Here is a 21,366-nt window from a genome sequence, read left to right as displayed (position 1 = left end):
AACTCCCTTAAAAAACGCATTAAACTTTGAAAAATTCTTACTCGAAGCATGCAAAATTGTTTTATTAATCTCTCCTCTTTAACCGGCCGCTGAAAAGTGTCTGACATATGAACGGCTGTAACAAATTAATATCCGAAGAACTCGATGTAACAATCTCTTTATTACCCAAAAGGCAGATATTAATGAAGACAGACCGCCATTTCCGCCCTCACCTTCCTCAGCGCGAGTCCAGCAGCATCGAACCCGCCCAGAGCCGCTGCCGAACCGAACGTAACCGGACCGGAGCTTCGCTGTTGTTAAGGCATTAAAACATGATCTGAGTGAAAGTGCCTCAGTTCTGTTTGTTTTTGGAAAGGACAGTTTGGTGCTGTGGGCGGACAGGAGTGAAAAATACAGCCCCGAGAAAACCAAAAACACACTTCGTACGCTTCCACACACGCACGCACACCCACACACTGAAACACACACGCACACAAACACCAACACACTCACATCATTGGGCTGCAGATCGTTAAAAAATTTGTATTTGTTTTATTATTCAGGTTTGCAATTGCTTAATTATAAACATGCAAAATACTATAGTAATACTTTAGTTGTTACTATAGACGATTGCAGTAAAATTTAATCATAGCATATTAAAGATTTCTGTAGTATTTATTACAGTTAAACAATTTACTATAGTAGGCCTATACGTTAATACTATAAACTCTCAGACAGAAGGTACAAAAACTTTCACTGGGATGTTTATTCTCTGCTATATATATATATATATATATATATATGTAACATATTAGATACAGTGTACACACACACACACACACACACACACACACACACACACACACACACACACACACACACACACACACACACACACACACACACACATATATATATATTTAGGGCTGTCAAAAGATTAATCGTGATTAATCGCCTACAAAATAAAAGTTTGTATTTGCATAATATATTTGTGTGTTTATTGTGTGTAATTATTTTGTATATATAAATACACACATACATGTATACATTTAAGAAAAATGTTATGTATGTTTTTATTTTTTATCTATATATACTGTATTGAATATATATATATATATATATATATATATATATATATATATATATATATATATATATATACACACACACACACACTTGTAAATGATTCTTAAATACACACATGCATGCATGTGTGTGTTTTTATATATACAAAATAATTAGACACAGTGCACACACATATATTATGCAAAAACAAACTTTTATTTTGTATGTGATTAATTAATCGCGATTAATCTTTTGACAGCCCTTATATATAAAATGGTTTACGGTATTCAATATAAAAAAGCTTCAAACTGATCTACATCTTGCATGTGTAAGTATGTTCACATATATGTTTTAATATATGTCATGCCTGAAGTCATCCATAATATTTTTAATAGTAAAAGTGAGTTACTTATATAATAACTATAAATCTTGGCTTAAGTTGTGATGTTTATTCTCTGCTTTCATATTCTCATTTTATTTACAGTTAATGCTTCACACGCATTACGATCCACTCAAACAATAAGGTATCAAGTTTGTGGAAAGACATCTTCCCTGACATTTTGATTTAATAAGATCAGGTATTGAGCATCTGTAAGTGATCTATATAAAGGGTTTTGCCACTTAGAGTAACAATAACCTATAATCTAAATCTAAAAATATTAGATATTAACAGAATCAAGTCAAGCCAAATGTATCCATATATTGCTTTTTAAAATAAAAGTTTTACAAGGGTACAAAAGTTGTCACTGGGACTGTATTGAAAGCCCCTAATATGTAACATTTTGGCAGATATGTACCTTTGAGGTACCAATATTCACCTTTTAGGTACAAAAATGTACTTTTTAAAAAGCTACCACCCCAATGACAACTTTTGTACCTTCTTGTACCTTTTTTCTGAAAGTGTTGGAGCAATTTGTCAAATACAACGTGTAATAAGTTCCACTTTAACATTAAAAATAACAGAACAGCCTGGATTGGAGAAAAGTTAAACCTTTAGGTCTATAAATGATAGACAGACAGATTATTACAGTTAGATGAAGGAATGTAATAAAAAGAGGTTTGAAAGCTAAACCTGTCTGCAAAACATTATTTTTTTATTAAAACATTCATTATTATCTTTATGAATACCAAATGTTTGAGAATTCAGTGTGAGGAATGACAAACTGTCTAAATTTGAAATGATTAATGCTTAAATTTGTTCAATTTGTCTAAAACTGTCTAAATAAAGGTCAAACAGGACAAAAAAGCCTAAAAAAACATAACTTTAAAAAGAAATTTGTCTCAGTTGATAGGTTGATGAAAAGACTATTAAAGTGGACAAAATGCAGGGTCAATAGGCTTTATGCCCAGCTGCACTACTTCTTGAACTTCAGCCAGCTCCTTGTTTCCTGTCTGCCATTATTGGACAACCTGATTAATCCAGGTGTGTCTGATTATTGTTGTTGTGACTAGTGAGGTCAGGCACACCTGGATTAATCAGTTTGTGACTACTGAGGTCAGGCACACCTGGATTAATCAGCTGGGCATAAAGCCTATTAATCCTTTATATATATATATATACTACTGTATACTACTTAACACATTTATTTTCTTCAGACAAATGAGAGAGCAGTCGTAAGACATATTAATGAGATATTTCTATCAATAAATGAATCTCACACACTATAGTCTTGCACATGGTGGTATGAACATATTTATTAATCTCTTTGACAGTGACTCGTCTGTCCATGTGCACCTGATTTACAGAAGAAATGTACAAACAGAATATAAAAACTTAATCCCTTTCATGACAACAGTATAAAACAAATCAATAAGAAAATATATTTTTTGCAGTTTCCACACCTCCCAGTTAAATTGATGGGGTATTGTGTGTGTACCACAAGAAATAATATACAGTTTCTGGAAATCACACTATACATCAATCATTTCTATAGTGTGACACTTACCACTTACAATCCAAAAACACTTGTTTCAAGTAATGGTTCCATATTTGTTGAACACTACACAAACTATTTACAAAAAGGCACTGTTACAAAAAATAATAAAAGTAAAACAGTACTGCGTACACAAAAATGTACTTCTATAAAACCTTCTATATGTGGAAAGTTCCTCATTATACTTACACAACGAGGAAGTAATGATGACCATATACATCCATTAGGGGGCAGAATGGTGTTTCTACTCAGATCAGCAGGGCAATAAATGTGTGTAAAGACTGAATCCCAATTGGCCTACTTATATACTTTTAGGTATGTATTATGGAAACACATTAAAATTGTGTCTTGATATATCATGATACATCAACATATTTCTGTGCAGCACAAGGAGTAACATAAGGAAAGTCTAAGATGCAAACTGGAATTCAGCACATGTGTGGTGCATGTGTATTATTTAGCCCCATATAACCTCTCTATATCCTTTATATAATGTTGCTTCAGCTCTTTCCTCTTCAGTTTGAAGGCATCTGTAACCAGTCCCGTTTCTGGAGTCCAGGCCTCTGAACTTAAACGGATCTTCTGTGGAACCTCAAACTTCTCCAGTTTACCTACAGTAACAAATACACAAAAACAGTATTTATATACACAGATAAATAGACATCTCTGCAGTTTACAGTATAACCCATTTATAACCATAACTCGTCCTATTTGATAACATGCATATAAAACATTTATATGCAGCCTACATAAAAAAAGACAAATTGCATAAAAGTATAAAAGTTAAGCTAGAAAATAAAATAGCATGTGCTTACTGGTGACTGCAATCTGTTTGATTATTTTCATTACTTCTTCTTCCATCATCTTGTGGTTACATATCTCCGTCCATTCGCCCTCTATGCCATTTTTTTGGGCGAGCTCAGTCAGTTGCTTTTGATTGGGCACCACAAAGCCGATCAAGTAGTTTTGATCACTAATTGAACATAGTAAAAAACGTTGTTAGAACTGATCAATATGTATGTTTCAAATTCCACATCCCGCTGCACCTGTATTATGCTATCTTGCCTGACTTTTTACATGACCTGCCTTGGTTGTATTGTATAGCTCATGTTGATTTTGCTAAACGAAATATGTTCCTGGAAAAACATTTCTGTAAAAACAACAATCCTTTACCCAAAAGCATATTGTATCTCTAAAAGTGCTGTAGACGCACCTACCCTAGCAATAAGCATAAACTTCACATTAACTGCAACTTTATCCGTCTAAGTAGGGTTTATTGGAATATTGTCCCAGGTTTAACTATAATACCGACACAGATGTACCATGGTTGGTTGACAACAACCAAGCTAATTTTTAACCCTGCAATGTTTTCTGTCTAATATTTACCCAGCATAGGTTAAAAACAACCCAGTAATTTTAAGAGTATATTTACCACTTTCATGGGTGGTTTCCTGGACTTAATCCAGGACTAGGCCTTAGTTACATTAGGACACCCAAGTAGTCTCCACATACATACTTCACAAAAAACATTACCGGTGTGAATCTTGAAACAAAACCATGGCCCTGATATATTTAAAAATAGGTCAGTGCAAGATGATTTTAAGTAAGACAGTTAAAACATGCATTTTAGTCTGGGATAGGCTTAAGCCCGGTCTGGGAAACTGACTGTATGTGTTTTAGTATAAACACCAACTATGACTATGACCAGTGCTTAAATCATCGGTAACACTTTACTCGAAGGGTTGTTCATAAGACTTACATGACACCTTTATAAACATGACATGACATGTGTCATGAACATGAAGGAGATTTTATGCACATTTATGACAACTGTCATAAATTAATAAATTAAGTGTCATTCGTTTTTTTATGCAAAGATGACATTGTTTGAGATGTCCTTGTTATGACACCTTGACATAAACCAATACATCACAACTTGTCATGACAACTTGACATCACCAAGACAACATAACCTGTAACAAATCTTTTAGGCATCATAATTTAGGCGGTGCCACTAAAAAAAATAAAAATCTTATGGCTAGACCATGGAACATCGAGAAGCATCCGATTGGACAACCTTAAGGTCAGGATATAGCCTGAGTATGGACATAAGTGTTAATACTAATTGTTAATAAAAAGATAAATAACCAGTTTAAAAAACAGTCAAGATTATTTTTAATTTTATGTATGTGCACAATAAAAAAACCTGACAACTAACAGAGCTTGTTCTTCCTCACAAGGGTTCTGAAATTTTCTGACATAGAAGAAAAACGGAATATATAATTAATTTAATTTAGTTAACATTAAATTAACGCTTTTGCAGCGATATGGACCCAATGCTGCATGGCTTAACCCACCATTGTACGGTTTTCATTTAATTTTAGGTAAATCGGTCTCCAAATGCAATAAAATATAATTTTATTAATTTTAATTATTATTATTATTATTATTATTATTATTATTATTGGATGATTGATTTTATTTCTCTAACACCTGGAGGAAACTGAAAAAAAAAATGAAATGAAGATTTTTTACGACACTAAAACTATTTGACAGAGTATTAACACTTAATGATATTTTAATGACAAGTTCAATTTGTATCACTGGCAAAAAGTGGTCAGACACAATTATAATAGCCATATGACAGCCAATGTCAAAACCAACCACATGACAGTTTAATATAATGTTAACCCATAAAGCTAGGTAGTTTCTTAATTTCGATAATTTATCTGCTATGTCATGTTTATGACAGATTTATGACAAGTTATGTTGTATTGGTTAATGTCAAGTTGTCACATTTTGCATTAAAAATGACATAACTGAGTGAATGTCGATTAATGACAGTTGTTATAAACGTGCATTAAATCTCTTTATGATTATGAAGGTGTTATGTCACTCTTATGAACACCCCTTTCAATAAAATACATTTGAAACTAAACCTGAATCTAGATCACTATAAACCTATTTGGATGATATATTGAACACATGGCACATAATCATGTGATCATTTTGTGAGTGATGGAGTCACAAACAAAGTTAATTTGTTTTCACATGCAAATAAAACCTTTGAGCGTAAAGTAAAGGGTAAACCAATTTAGCTTGCTGTCCACAAAGGAGGGACACGAGAAAGAGATTCAGCTTTCACTATAGTGCCTCACGATTAATTGCGACTAATCATTTGCAGAACAAAAGTTTTTGTTTACACAATATATATGGGTGTACTGTGTATAATAATTATGTATATATAAATACACACACATACATGTATAATTTTAAGAAAAATATATATTTATATAATAAATATTTATATATATATATAATATAAATTATATATAAATATAAACACGTATATACACATGCAAATGTTTTTTAATTAAATACATGCGCGTAGTGTGTGTGTGTATTTACACATAATTATTATACACAGTACACCCACACATACCATGCAAACAAAAACTTCTACTCTGCAAATGATCAGTCGCAACCAATCTTGAGGCAGCACTATTTCACTCTGACTTGCCCTCCAATACGAGACTACTTAACAATGTAGAAGATTATATAGGGCAGTGGTTCTCAAACTGGGGAGAGCTTGATGGTGCCAGATGGCCCAGTTTTATGGCATTTTATAAGTATGGAATAATGTATTGGCAGCCGGTTGTTTTCGCAGAAAAAAGGGGCTTATTTCATGATAACAACCTGCTGTCTGTACAATATTCTGCTTATTATATAGCTATTTACCTCATAAGTAAGTCGGGTAAGTAACATTAAATAATGATTTTAAATATTTTATTAGCTAATTTTAACAAATGCAGACCTTCCACGAGGAAAACCTGTTTATTTCTGGTTTAATGGTATAATCATTTGTAAATATAATGTCGTATATGTGATTAAAAGACATATTTATTTTTAATTGTGTGTAATATTAAACTGTGTACTTGTCAAAATGATTTGCAGCATTCAGGTTACCGTGTGTTGTTATATGTTTTGAGTGGTTGGTATTTGGGAATAACAAACTGCAAATGTCGCGACTGGCCAATTAGAATCAAGCATTCCAACGAGTCGTGTAATAAAATACTTAAATAATTACATTATCATAATTTCTGTGTAATTAAACCTCTAACCAACAAGACTACATTGTATCATTAAATATGTTTTGTTTAATTCAAATTTTAAATTTGAGATGGCTAGACACCAAAGGTAAATACGCGGAGTTGGGGAGGTGGAGGGATGAACTGACACTTAAGCTAAACAGTGGCTTGTATATTTCTTTAATTGATTTGATGGCCTTTTTTCCAAACCTTTGTTTAGAAAATTCATATGGGGCGGTTTTCCGGACAGGGCTTATCCTAGTCCCAGACTAAAATGCATATTTGAGCTGCTATAATTAAAAAACCCTTTGTACTGACATATCTTAACTATATCAGTGCCATTGTTTTGTCTCAAGATGCACATCAGTATAGTTTTTTGTAAGGTTTGTTTGTAAAAACTACTTAAATGTCCTAAAATAACTAAGGCCTAATCCTGAATTAATCTAAACCCTGTCCAGGAAACAGCCCTTAGTGTTATGTAGGTTAGTCTACATAGCAGCTTTAAAACATTGTGTTTATTTAAGGTGCCCAAAAATATCTAAATGGACTTTTTTGTCTTTCAATATAAATATGTGAACCCATTTTAAAAAGGGGAGGGGTCAAACAATATGTTTCAGTGGAAATTACATTAGTGCATTGAACAAATCTGCATATTTCAAGTATTTAATGTTTTGATGTACCTGCTAGCATAGACGCAGATGTTATCAATGAGGGGGTTGTTTTTGATAGCGGCTTCTACCTTTCCCAAAGACACATATTCACCTGCCTGCATCTTCACCAGGTCCTTCTTGCGATCTGAGAACAGGAATGAAAAGATTATAAAGGAATTATATCATATCTCTGATGTCTCTCCACTGTTTTTTATCCAGATCTTACTCACCGACTATCTGCAGACAACCATCCGGATGAACTTCCCCAACATCCCCGGTACAAAACCAGCGCTGGCCCGCCTCATCCACCCAAAAGTTGTCGTTCTCGCCCTCCCCCTCATTCCCATAGTATCCCACTGCAACATTTGGTCCACCAACCAAAATCTCTCCTCGTGGGTGCGGCTTGTCCTGACTGGTGTATCCACCTTATAAAGAGAAAGAGGGGTTGGTTAAAAGTTAGGAATGTAAAATGAAGCCAAGAAACCTTCAGTTGCAGTTGTGTTTGCACAGTTGTGTGTGTGCGTCTGCGTCACTGCGTCTCACCCTCAGGCCAATCTCGAAGTTTGATTTCGGAGCAAATGAGAGGCGCTCCAACTCGTCCAGTAGTGTAATCAGAACCTACAGTATAAACACACAAAACCACATGCTTGAACATGTCGGCACTAGAATCCGGCTGTATTCAATTGCAAGTAAATGTCATTGCGTGTGTGTTTACTAACATGATGAGATAGTTCCTGCTCCACATGTTTCTGTAAGGCCATAACCCACAGCGACAGGACAGAAACACACATTCATAAATCTCTGCGTGGACGCAGACAGCGGAGCCCCTCCACATAACATTCGACGCACACAGCCTCCCAGCAATAAACTCACACGCTTAAACAACAACATGAAACACACAATGACATCACACACATCAAAATCAAATGCACAGAGAGATTATATTACTTTGAATAAAATTGTTGTTTGGATTTCACACCACAGAGCTGTAATTATTGCATAAATACACAAAAGCACTCATCTGTATTATAGCAGACTCACATGTTACACACCGCTGAATCGCCTCCTTGGGACACCTGCTGCATTTTGTAGTTGTATCCCATTTTGAACAGTGTCCGCTGAACCACTGACATTTCGGCCAATTTCCCATTTACACTTTTACAGATGCGGTCCATGATCTCCTACACAGACACACACACAAAGATTACTCACAAAGATTAAACATCTGATAATCTAAGTAATTAGAAAGTAGTTGAAATATTTAAGTTTCTTACTGGTACTGCAGCTACCAGGGTGGGTTTAAGCACAGAGCAATCTCCCTTACCACCAACCTTTATTTTACTGGACTGCACACACAACACATGAGAGCACAGGTCAAACACAGAGAAGCAAATATAACAGAGAAAAAAGCTGTGTATTAATGTGTGTGTGTGTGTGTTACCTGATCTGTGAGGGTGTGTGGGGAAGAGTATCCCACCCTGCAGCCATGGGACACACAGGCTATTTCGGCAGTCAGCTCCAGCACATGAGCCAGTGGAAGATAAGCTATATATGTGTCCTGTGACCTAAACACACAAACAACGATTGACTCAAGAGGTTTTTATATTAAAGGGACACTCCACTTTTTTTGAAAATAAGCTTATTTTCCAGCTCCCCCAAGGTTAAACAATTAAGTTTTACCGCTTTGGGATCCATTCAGCTGATCTCTGGGTCTGGCGGTACCACTTTTAGCATAGCTTAGCATAATCCATTGAATCCAATTAGACCATTAGCATCGTGCTAAAAAATGACCAAAGAGTTTCAGTATTTTTCCTATTTAAAACTTTTGTAGTTACATCGTGTACTAAAACCGACGGAAAATTAAAAGTTGTGATTTTCTAGGCAGATATAGGAACTATACTCTCATTCCGGCGTAATAATCAAAGACTTTGCGGTACCATGGGTGCAGCTGGCGCAATGATATTACGCAGCGGCCGAAAATAGTTCCCTTGGTAACTTTCAATAGCTGGGGACTATTTTAGGGCAGTGCGTGATATCACCAGTGTTGGGTGTAACTAGTTACTAAGTAATTAGTTACTGTAATTTAATTACTTTTCCCTTAAAAAAGTAAAGTAAGGGATTACTCTTATTTTTCTTGTAATCTAATTACAGTTACTTCTGATGTAACTAAATACTTTGTATACTATAATATGATAGTGGATTTAACATGGTTTTAGTTTACAATTCTCACTATTAACTGGTTGATTATTAGCATTAATATTAACGAGATGTTGGCTGTTTATTAATACTTAATAGCACATATTAATGACTGATTTTGCAAAACCTTATTCTACATCCTTAATTCTCCCCATTTCTACCAATACTTAAAATTAACAACTTCTTTAGTATTATAAGCAGTAGTTGGAGAGAATTGGACTATAAAGTGGGACAAGAATAGTCAATGTACATTTATATATTATTTCTTTGAGCCATTTCAAGCCTATTCTTATATCATATACTGAATAGGATTTAGAAAGTAATTAGTAATAAGTAATTAAATACTTTTTGGAGAGAGTAATTTGTAAAGTAATCTAATTACATGATTCAAGATGTAATTAGTAACTAGTAATTAATTACTTTTTTTGAGTAACTTACCCAACACTGGATATCACTACGCCTGCTGCAGCCATTGTACGACAGCAAAGTCCTTGATTATTACGCCAGAATAAGAGTATAGTTCCCAGCCATATCTGACTGGAAAAATCGCAACTTTTAATTTTCCATTGGACTTAAGGGCTCGTTATAGTTGTGCGTAAGTCCTACGGCGTAGGTTCCGCGTCGGTTTTCATTTATACTTTTGCGTCGTCGTCCGCGTCGGCAGTAACCACGCGTGTAACCACAGTAGCAGTGTGACCGTCAAAGAAGAAGAAGCTTAGCAAGTTAACCACAAACGAAGAAGAAACAGTAACTTGTTGTGTATGATTTGAGAAGACCAGCAATGACCAACCAACTTTTGTTGCAGTTTGAGTAAAATCACTCCTCAACTTGGCTCATCTTTGTTTTCACCGTCTCAAACGGAAATACCTATGACGCAGTTTTTTAACCTGACGGGAAGGGTTCTGGTGGACTAATCACAGCGCTTGAGGTCCGCGTTGTTAAATTTTTGCGAGGTGCACGTCAGGCTACGCAGAGCTACGAACAGGCTACAGATAGAACTTACGCACGACTATAAATCGGGCTTTAGTACACAATGTAACTACAGAAGAGTCAAGTTTTAATAGGAAAAATATCAAAAATCTTTGGTTATTTTTGAACGCGATGCTAATGGTCTAATCAGATTCAATGGATTATGCTAAGCTATGCTAAAAGTGGTACCGCCAGACCCGAATATCGGCTAAATGGATTCCAAAACTGTAAAAATCAATTGTTTAACTCTATGGAAGCTGGAAAATAAGCCTATTTTTTTTTTTAAAGTGGAGTGTCCCTTTAAAGCACAGCGAAGAACCCTTTCAAGAACCTTTATTTTTAAGAACACTAAAGAAAACAATACTACTCGCAAATCCTTGCATACTCTTTAAGAATGCTGGGTTATTTTCAACCCAGCATTGGGTCAAAAAAGGGATGTACCAATTAACCCAGTTTATATATAATGTTTATATTTGACCCAACAATTTTGGAAATAAACAACCCAGCATAGGTTTATTACAACCTAAAGAGTTGGGTAAGTGACTTTCTTACCCAACCCTGGGTTGAAAATGACCCAATTGTACATTTATTTATTAGTTGCTGCTTTATCACAAAAAAGTGATTTTTGTCTCATTCCGGTACACAATTTCTGACTCTAACCGACTCATCTCCTTTGTTATCTGTGTTTTTTCTGTGTTGTTACACACGCCTAATGGTAAACTTTCCCCACCTAATGCATAATAGGAACTAGGTCTTTTTGTTGTTGCTCACCCCAGTCCCGGGATCCGCTCACACTGACCCGCCAGTCCTGCGATCAGATTACGGTGCTGCATCTTGACTCCTTTTGGCCGCCCCGTAGACCCACTGGTGTACATCACTACTGCAAGATCAGATGCTTCTGCCCTCTCATAATTTTCTTTTACTGAGGAAAAAATACAGAGATTCAGAAGCTATTTAAGGTTGGGGTATCTCTTCATTGGATATTTAATGTGCATCAGTTCCTCAATTCAGTATACGTACACTAAAATGTTTTGTTTATAGTTACACTTTTGTCTGTTTATTTATTTATGCATAATCCATTTTAAGCATATTTTGGTATATTCATGGTGAGAACTGGTTAATTTATAAACAAGTTAATCCACATACATGTTTGGGGAGGGGCAATTTGGCATCTTAGGACTGTGGGAGGAAACCGGAGCACCCGGAGTAAACCCAAGCTGACACATGGAAAACATGCAAACTCAACATTGATCTAGCCGGGGCTTGGAACACAGACCTTCTTTCCAGGCAGCGACAGTGGTACCCACTGAGCCACCCAAACAATTTAATTTAATCCCAAAAGTTCGTCCATATTTTACCCAACAATGTTGAAACAACTCAGCATTGTTTTAGAGTGTATAAAACAATAATGCAGAAATCCTTTAAACTTTATGTATAACTCCCAGCAGTAATGCATTTGGTGTGAGGCATGCACATGCTGTTGCGCTTTACTTACCATTTTCTGGCTTTGCCCCGAGGTCCATCACTTCCTGCATTCTGTGGAGGGTGAGAGTTTGTGGGTAATCTGCTTGACACATTTTCCCACTGCCTGCATATATAATATGCTTCAACCCAGGCACTGCGCTCAAAGTGCCCTGAGATAGAAAAGAATGAGGTGTAAAAATGAAAATACTTCAACACATATTAGCAATCTTGCAATCAAATCGCACAGATAAACACGCTCGCGTGTCTGTGGGTACCTTCAGTTTGGTCTGTAGCAGCTCTGAGCTGGTGATCAAGTGAGTGGCTCCACATTGATTCAGTCCGTAAACTACAGCATCCTCTCCCAAAGAAGCATATAACGTAACCACTGCAACACATAAATAAAGCGAACATGTTTATCTTAAAGGGGACACATCACAAGACTTTTTGAAGATGTAAAATGTCCCCAGAGTACGTAAGTGAAGTTCTAGTTTAAAATACTATATAGATAATTTATTATAGCATGTTAAAATTGACACTTTGTAGGTGTGAGCAAAAATGTGCCGTTTTTGGGAGTGTCCTTTTAAATGTAAATGAGCTGATCTCTGCACTAAATGGCAGTGTTGTGGTTGGATAGTGCAGATTAAGGGGCGCTATTATCCCCTTCTGACATCACAAGGAGAGCCACATTTCAATGAGGTATTTTTTTACATGCTTGCAGAGAATGGTTTACTAAAACTAAGTCACTAGTTTGTTCTTTTTCACATTTTATAGGTTAAAGGTAGGGTAACAGATTTGATCCTGAAACATTTTTTGTTATGCTGGTTAAAAGTCTCCTCACATCCTGATAGCAATCACTGTGTTAAGTTGTTTAAATGTATTTGTAGAAATTTATGTTATCTGTGAAAGGCGTAGGACCAAAAAATGTTCAACAAATCATAGATTTCTGTCCGAACGGACGTTTCCATTTTTGTCCCTCATACGTAAGCGTAATTTGAATGTCCACCGCGCAGCGAGTCCACGCAGACACCATACGTCATCGGCGCATTCACGTGCGCTCACCTCCTGCCTATAAACAGTGAGAACAGCAAACTTTTCTGATGAATTGACAACCTACACAGGAGGCACAAAACTAAAGGCATCTTTTATAACAACAACAGCAAAAACTGCCTGGATCAGCAAGAGCAAAACCCCAAATTAACATCGGTAACTTTACTGCTTTACCACGAGATGAAACAGCTGCAGGAGGCGAAGGGTCTGAAAGAGTCGTTGCACTGTTTATTTTGGTAAGGTAGGTACGCGATATGTTTGTATTGAGATGGATTCAGATATTCTACTTTGATTAAACATTGTGTTGCTTATGAAATTTGTGTTCGTTTATGGATTAGCGTAACGATATAGTTACTACGTCTACACAACCGAACGTGTGCTTAAACTAATTCTGATGTAAACCAGTTGTTTGGTTATTTTGGAAGTGTTATTTGACTTTGTACTGAAGTTTTCTCACTGGTGAATGAGACATGAGATGTGACCGTCTGATCTGTGCGTGTTCATGTGTTTTGAAAGAGGCGTGACTTTGGATGGCGATTTGACTTGAGGGTGGGATCGGGATTTCATTGCTAGGCGGCTACCGTTAGCATTTTTCAAAATGTGTTACCCTACCTTTAATAGAAGGACTGCGGACCCAATTATAGCACTTTAACCTGAAAAAGTCACATTTTCATGATATGTCCCCTTTCAGGTTTTTAAAAATGATTTATGTGCATGTCTGTATTTGTGTATTACATGGATAGTTGTGTCTAAAGCAGGCCTGGGCTGTGATCATCCATTCGGCTCGCGTCTCACAGAAGATGGCAATAGTTTGACGTGGCTTTTGACCCAAAGCTGCCAGACCACTGCCGAACCTCTCCACTGCCTGGTTGACATCTTCATAGCTCAACCAGCTGTAGTTTCCCAAGACTAACTAGAAACACACACACATTTATTTTATTAGGACCATGAATAAAGAATAATACAATGTACTCTACTCTATGGGTTTCCCTAACAGGGTTTATCCTAGTCCCAGGCTAAAATGCATGATTGAGCTGCCTTCATTTACAAACATCTTGCACTGACATAACATACATCAGTGCCATTGTTTTGACTCAAGATACAGTTTCCCTGTCCAGGAAACAGGCCCTATATATAATAAATTTGGACTGAAAATGAATTCTGATTGGTTTAAGAGGTTGCTACCTGACAGAAACACAGAAATAAAGAATGAATGAATCTACAGTATGAATGAGTGACATTTACCTTCTTAAAGATCTTTCCATTTGGTTGTGTTTCATCTTCTTCACTAAGAACTTCTCTGGTACCCAGACAGGGCGCGTCACCAAATTTCTTTACAGCATGCAGAAAAAGCTTATCCAGCGTGTCAATGCCCTCGAAGCCCTGTGAAACGAGAGCGTCCACACTTTCGATCGCCCGATACGGCCCTTCGGGACTCCCACTTATACTCCGTGCTCTCTCACACTGGGGCAACATGACCCTACGCACAACACACAAAGACCAAAAGCAATATGAACATCAACTTAGAAGGTGATCGTTAATCTTCTCTTTGTCCCCTGAATGCACTGTTAACCCCATGGGAGATTTAGAGGACATACAAAAAAAACTTTTTTGCACTCTGATAAGATGTGGTTTGAAAAAACCAAATCAGGGAGAGAAAAAGAGGAACAGGGAGTTTTAACCACTAACAGCCAAACCACAAATAGGGTTGGGCGAAACTGACCCAAATTTATACCTCTGTATTGTCTATAATTTCTTCAATATTGAATTAAATGTCCTTTGCCTATTCGAAAAGGAGCGAGAAGAAGAAAATAACTTATTTAATCTCACCTCTTCTCCACAACTTAAAACTTAGTAAATGACCATCATTCCAAATATTCATGCATCTTATACCTCAAAACAAGGTAAAAAAAAGAAAAAGCACATCAATTATATGAACCAAAAAGAAAAAATATATATATAAAAAAATTATTCACACCCATCTTCATCCCTGTACCTTTTGAAGACCATATCTTTATACCTAAATTTTAACTGATTTATGTTTGGGCATTGCTTTAATTCCTCATCAAAACTATTCCATATCCTCACTCCAGAGCTTGAGATACAAAAAATTTTTCTTGTTGTCCAAATTCTGTTAATTTTAAAATTATTTGTCCTCCTTAAATTATAACCTTCATCTCTTGCCTTAAATAATATTTGAATATTTCTCGGTAACAGATTATTTTTAGCTTTAAACATTATTTGGGCTGTCTGACACTTCACAATATCTATAAATTTTAATATTTTTGATTGTAAGAATAATGAATGAGTATGATCCCTATACCCAGCGTTGTGAATAATTCTTATTGCTCTTTTTTGGAGAACAACTATTGAATGTAGTGAACTTTTATAATTGTGACCCCAAATCTCAGCACAGTAATTAATATAAGGGGAAACTAGTGAACAATACAACATGTGGAGTGATTTAAGATCTAAAACCTGCTTTATTTAATACTGCAATTGATCTTGATAGTTTTGATTGTACATGATTAATATGTGATTTCCAATTGAGTCTGTCATCTATAGTTACCCCCAAGAATTTGTTTTCATAGACTCTATCAATTCTAACCCCATCTATTTGTACATTCACCTGAATATTCCTATTATAATTACCGAACAACATTATTTTAGTTTTATTTAAATTTAATGATAGTTTATTTATATCAAACCATGTTTTTAATTTGTTCATTTCTTGAGTTACATTTAATATTAATTGCTGTAAATTTCCACCTGAACAGAATATATTAGTATCATCCTTCAATATTGAATGCATGTTAAAGGGACAGTTCACCCAAAAGTTAAAATTTTGCAATTATTTACTCAGCCTCATGTTGTTAGTTACAACCCTTTATTAATTTCTTTGTTCTGCTAAATACAAAGGAAGATATTTTGAGTATGTTTGTAACCAAACCAGTCATGAGACCCATTCACTTTGATAGCAGGAAAAGAAAATACTGTATGGAAGTGAATGGGGCTCATGATCGGCTTGATTACAAACATTTATCAAAATATCTTCTTTCATGTTCATCAGAACAAAGAAAAATGTATATAGGTTTGTAACAACATAAGAGTGGGTAAATGATGACAGAATTTTCATTTTTGGATGAACTATTTTTGGACTAACTAAGTCTGAGCTTCTGTTGCAAAGAATGAGGGTCATATCAGACCAATATAGATAGTATTGTTTCATCCTATCCTCCCACTGGCAAAAAATATTGATATATTACCAAAACTTTATATATACGACGCCGCGCTATCCTGCTGAAAAAAAAACAATAAAACCATTATAGAAAATTCTAATGATTTTATTGGGAATTTTATTGATTTTAATGTTATATGGCCCAAAACACACTACAGTGTATTGGTTTTTGTTGGTCTCTAATGGTATGTATGGTTCTATTGGTTCTATGTATTGGTTCTAATGGAATATGTACTGGTTCTAATGGAATATTGCCCAAAACACACAACAGTGTAGTGTGTTTTAGACTAGTCCTAGACTAGTAGTGATTAGACTAGTCCTAGACTAAAATAAGTTTAAGAGATGTCCAAACTAGTGATGCACCGATGTATCGGCCGCCGATATTTATCGGCCGATTTTTGATGAATTTGAAACCATCGGCATATCGGCAAAAGCACGAGAAAGGCCGACACTGATTGTTTATTAATTAACTGCATAAAGAAATCTATTATATGTCAAAAAAATTAGTTAATGTTGTTAATAAAATAAATGCTGAATAGCAAAAAACACCTTTGAGGGTTGTCATGCTGTCTTATTATATTTGTTTTAGCTTAATTTGTGCCTCTCTTATTATGTTGGTCAGTTCAATGTTAATTAGATCCAATCCATGTTCAGTAAAAATAATTTGATGCAGAAATAAACTAGCTAATAAACCAACTGTATAGTATTGTATACAAGTGTTTAATATCGGTATCGGCATCGGCAAGAAGTTGTCTGTTTAAATCGGTATCCGCCCAAAAAAATCCTATCGGTGCATCCCTAGTCAAAACTGAAAAGTACTTGCACTGACATCTTAAAATACATCAGTGCCCTTTGTTTTGCCTCAAAATACACGCCAATAATGTTTTTTGTAAGGCATGATTGTTAAAACTGGGTTTATTTCCTAATTAAACTAAGGCCTAGTTCTGGTTTAAGATAATCCCTGTCCGGGAAACCACCCCATAAATCCTGAAAGGTAAAAACTATAAGTAAACAAATATACTACAACAAAGTCCACCGACAATTTGGTTTTCTGTATTTGTTTTTTTTAACATGTGACTTGACAAATATTGATTTAAATTGTTGTATTAAGCTATAACAAACAAATGTGATCTCAGTGCCGCTGACAGACTTATATAAAAATATCCATGGAAGAAATTAAGCAATACAAGTCTGAAATGACACAGAATTTTAGTTTATGGTAAGTTAACCTTTGCAGCACATTCAAGAGGTACTTTTGCATGTTTGAAATAAAAATCTCCATTTAGTATTGAATTATACACAGACAAAATGCTCCCTAGCTGTCACTAGGGCAGTACCCTTTAAAAGGTCCTAACATGTACCATTTAGGTACAGATTTGGTACCAATATGGTACTAATATGAACTCTTTAGGTGTTACTGATCATTTTTTTGTATCTCAGTGTATTGTCTAACTAAAAGCCAACAAAAAAATTGTTCTCTATATTTGTTGAAAAAAAAGCAAAATTCCAAGCATTACATTGTAATGAAGGGTGATGAGGACATAATGTGGCAATTGGGCAAAAACACCAATCATACTGAAAGAATGTATACCTTGAAACACTGTAATTTCCATTGGCTGTGAAAGGGGTAAGCGCAACATTGTGTTGAAAGTGGCAGAACCTGAACCACACAAACTCGATGACAACAAAACAAACCTCAGTGAAAGTCTAGCTTGTTTCCGTGGCATATTAGGTTGCCAAATGCACGGGACATTTTTGAAAAGGTATTAAATAGTCAATGGTCACGACTCACGGGGAGTATTAGGTAACCAATCTTTATCAGCAACAAGTGCTGAACTCCCATGAAGATGTTAAATTTGACATTAAGCTGATAAGCGAAGCTTTGTATGTGTTTACAAAGATTTTCCTTTTTTTAAACAAATCCTGTGTTAAATGCACCAGCTCTCTCTCTTGCATATAAATGCATCCTGCTTCTGCTTCTGTGTGGTCAGGACACCACAGTTTCCCTGATATACATCTAAATTCTAGATTAAAATGTGCATTATTCAACTGAATGTTCAAACTGCACATCACTTTGCATGTGAACAGTAAGACCATACAATTTATGTTATGGCAGCCTGTATATCCAAACTGATGACATCACAGTACAGCAACATGTTTAGCAAGCAAGGTGACCCACTTAAACATCTGTGAAAACGGTCAAACACAGGCACACACAAATTTAAATCCCATATTAATGGGTGATTTTACGGTTTCTTGCATGTTGCGGCAGTCCTCTGTTAAAAATATTACAATTACAATATAGAAGTCCTCATTCGAAGGTGCAAATCTGAATCACTCTGACACAGGTTCAGAAGTTGCTTTCGGGTCACTGCCAAGGTTTTTTAAGTATTGAAATTGTTTTTTTGAATAATAATTTAAATTTGGAATTAAGTTACAACATGCAACTCCATACAGTACAATAGCTATTGAAATTCGTAATCAATCCCCCTTAAAAATAATACATATTCTGATCAATTGTCCTTATATTCCGGGAATATGAAGCTACAAAACAATCTTACTGTATATCGTAATATATAATAAACTATACTATACTTGTGTTTACATGCACGTGTAAGTGTAATATTACAGTAAAGAATTGTACATTAATGCCACCTCCATAGTCAAAACTTCAAACTTAAATGAATAAAGTAAACTGTATAGACTTACAAATAAAAACTGTAGCAATTTCTTTCCCTTCTTCCGTCAGACAGACAGACAAATTGCAACAGGAGGTTTAGGCTTCCCTTTTCTCAATCTCTCCTTCTCCGTGTCTCACACACTGCTGGTTCTCTTGGCTTATGATTGGATGTCTTTTGAGCAGTCACCGTTCTGGTAAAACTGATTTTAGCCCACCCGCTAAATCTCAGCCAATCAGAAGACAGGGCTGATGAGGAAGTTCTGATGTTACATCGGACATCTGTAAAGGAAAATCAGGAGGTGCCTCATTTACATGCAATTTTTTCCTCTTGCCCACTTACACAATCAAACACGTCAGTTGTAAAACTTTATCTAACTTTAAAGAACATTAAGTTCCATTAGTCAGACAAGATTTCCATTAAATACATTACCTGTTGCACAAGTTGCTTACGGCACAAGATGTTAAAAACACTAACTTAGTCATGGGTCATGTTTAAGTCAGACAGAAAAGACATCAGAAGTACAGTTACAGTTATTCACGAAATTCTTCACCTTTTAGTCACGACAGTTTGTCCGCTATCAGCATATCTAAACAGAGCCTTAACGGCTGGTTTACTTAAACTGGCACTACTAATCACTATACTAATTTTAAACAAACCGTTAAAAGATTTCCAGTGTTTGTGTTCCACTTACCGTATTTAAAGAATTACAGTAAGAATTTTGAGGCCAAACAAATATAAATAGGTCGTCCCTCAGCCCCATGTTAAATTCTTACCGTACATAAATAGACAACACAAATGTCTTTTGCTTTCTATGCGTTGTAGGTATGCTATTGTGAGACTACCTCTAGTGTTACAAGACCTAAATAAATACAACTCAAAAGAATAAAGAAAGAATCCCCATGAAAGGACACGGGTCAGACTGAACTATAGTTGTTTATCAATAGGTCAGATCCGCTCTAGTGAAACTAGGTGAATTAGCTACAGTAACTCTCAAAGAGATTTATCAAAGAAAAAGATTCACAAAACACTGCGGGTAAATACTGAACTTCAAAATATAAATGTGCATTTAAATGTTATAATTGTAATAAAATTAAAGGTGCAGTGTCTACATTTTAGCGGCATCTAGTGTTGAGGTTGCAAATTGCAACCAACAGCTCAGTTCACAGCTCACCCCTTGATTTTGAAACGCATGGAGAAGCTACGGTAGCCGCCAAAGGACAAACATGTCATCGTTTAAAATAACTTAGGCTGCGTCCGAAACCGCATACTGTATAGTAGGTACTGAATTAGATGAAGTACCTACTTACTTGGCATTAAAACAGTAGGTACTGTATAGTATGAATCCTGGTAGTATGAATGAGATTCGGACGTACTACATCCGCCATGTTGCTACATCACGTGACATACGTCGTCATCACATCGTGTCATTTCAGCGCGAAAACAGCCGCGTGCCTCTTCTTCGTTGGATAACTCCTCGTCCGGGGCATCATGGGATAGTGAAGCGTCCATTGTATGCACACTGCAAAATCTAACCGGAAGTAGTAGGTCATCCGGGTACTTTTCGCATACTGTTTTTCGAATACTATGTATTCGGACATACTACTCCCTTCGCCTACTGCTTTTCGCGTACTATATAGTATGTAGTAGGCGGTTTCGGACGCAGCATTAGTAAAAAAGTTTGTCCGTTAAGAGCTTCTTTAGAAACATGGCGGCACAAAATGGCGACTTCCATGTAAGGGGACCATCAGTGTATGTAGGTAAAAACGTCTCATTCTAAGGTAATAAAAACAATGTCTTTATACATTTAATAAAACTTATAATATAGTTTTGTATATTATTTTGCATCTGTCAAGAGATTCTCCTAAAAATTAAACACGGCACCTTTAAGCTTCTATATGCCAGCTTCTATAGCTATGTTATGTTAATATATAAAAAGTATAGGAGATACATTACTGACAACTAAACAATCTTAAGCAACTGACTAAAATTTGATTACAATGTTTTAAAATCAATAAATAAATAAAACAGATTTATAGACATAAAAGAGATTTTACA

At 35.6% G+C, this 21,366-nt stretch overlaps 2 protein-coding genes across 3 annotated transcripts in view; both read right to left on the bottom strand.

Moving 5' to 3' along the window:
• stag2a (STAG2 cohesin complex component a) overlaps window positions 1–469 on the bottom strand; it is a 33,468-nt gene extending 32,999 nt beyond the window's left edge. Inside the window, exon 1 of one of the 2 annotated variants that reach the window (XM_055198939.2) lies at window positions 166–469. The gene's annotated coding sequence lies outside the window, so the exon portion shown is untranslated. The remainder of the gene's footprint in view (window positions 1–165) is intronic. The other variant, XM_055198938.2, reaches the window with a different exon arrangement.
• Window positions 470–2,721: 2,252 nt separating this feature from the next.
• On the bottom strand, window positions 2,722–19,562 carry acsl4b (acyl-CoA synthetase long chain family member 4b). Its single transcript, XM_073860951.1, has 15 exons — window positions 19,340–19,562; window positions 14,638–14,872; window positions 14,128–14,305; window positions 12,621–12,730; window positions 12,377–12,515; window positions 11,653–11,803; window positions 9,158–9,281; window positions 8,991–9,062; window positions 8,761–8,897; window positions 8,436–8,608; window positions 8,260–8,334; window positions 7,947–8,141; window positions 7,747–7,861; window positions 3,794–3,951; window positions 2,722–3,589 (listed from the first exon to the last, which is right to left on the bottom strand). The coding sequence occupies exons 2-15, from the start codon at window positions 14,866–14,868 to the stop codon at window positions 3,432–3,434; spliced, it is 2,016 nt and encodes a 671-aa protein (XP_073717052.1). The 5' UTR covers window positions 14,869–14,872; window positions 19,340–19,562; the 3' UTR covers window positions 2,722–3,431.
• Window positions 19,563–21,366: the final 1,804 nt, after the last annotated feature.

This window comes from Misgurnus anguillicaudatus, chromosome 22 (genome assembly GCF_027580225.2).
Source record: "Misgurnus anguillicaudatus chromosome 22, ASM2758022v2, whole genome shotgun sequence".
Classification (NCBI taxonomy): Eukaryota; Metazoa; Chordata; class Actinopteri; order Cypriniformes; family Cobitidae; genus Misgurnus; species Misgurnus anguillicaudatus.
This window is presented reverse-complemented; position numbering and strand designations above follow the sequence as displayed.

Bases quoted from the DNA above. Each gene is read 5' to 3' on its own strand.
- acsl4b (XM_073860951.1), bottom strand. From the start codon at position 14,868: ATGTTGCCCCAGTGTGAGAGAGCACGGAGTATAAGTGGGAGTCCCGAA. The intron at 14,306-14,637 runs GTAAATGTCACT...GTGTGTTTCTAG, and splicing joins ATGGAAAGATCTTTAAGAAG to TTAGTCTTGGGAAACTACAG. The intron at 3,590-3,793 runs GTAAGCACATGC...TTGTTACTGTAG, and splicing joins CAAACAGATTGCAGTCACCA to GTAAACTGGAGAAGTTTGAG.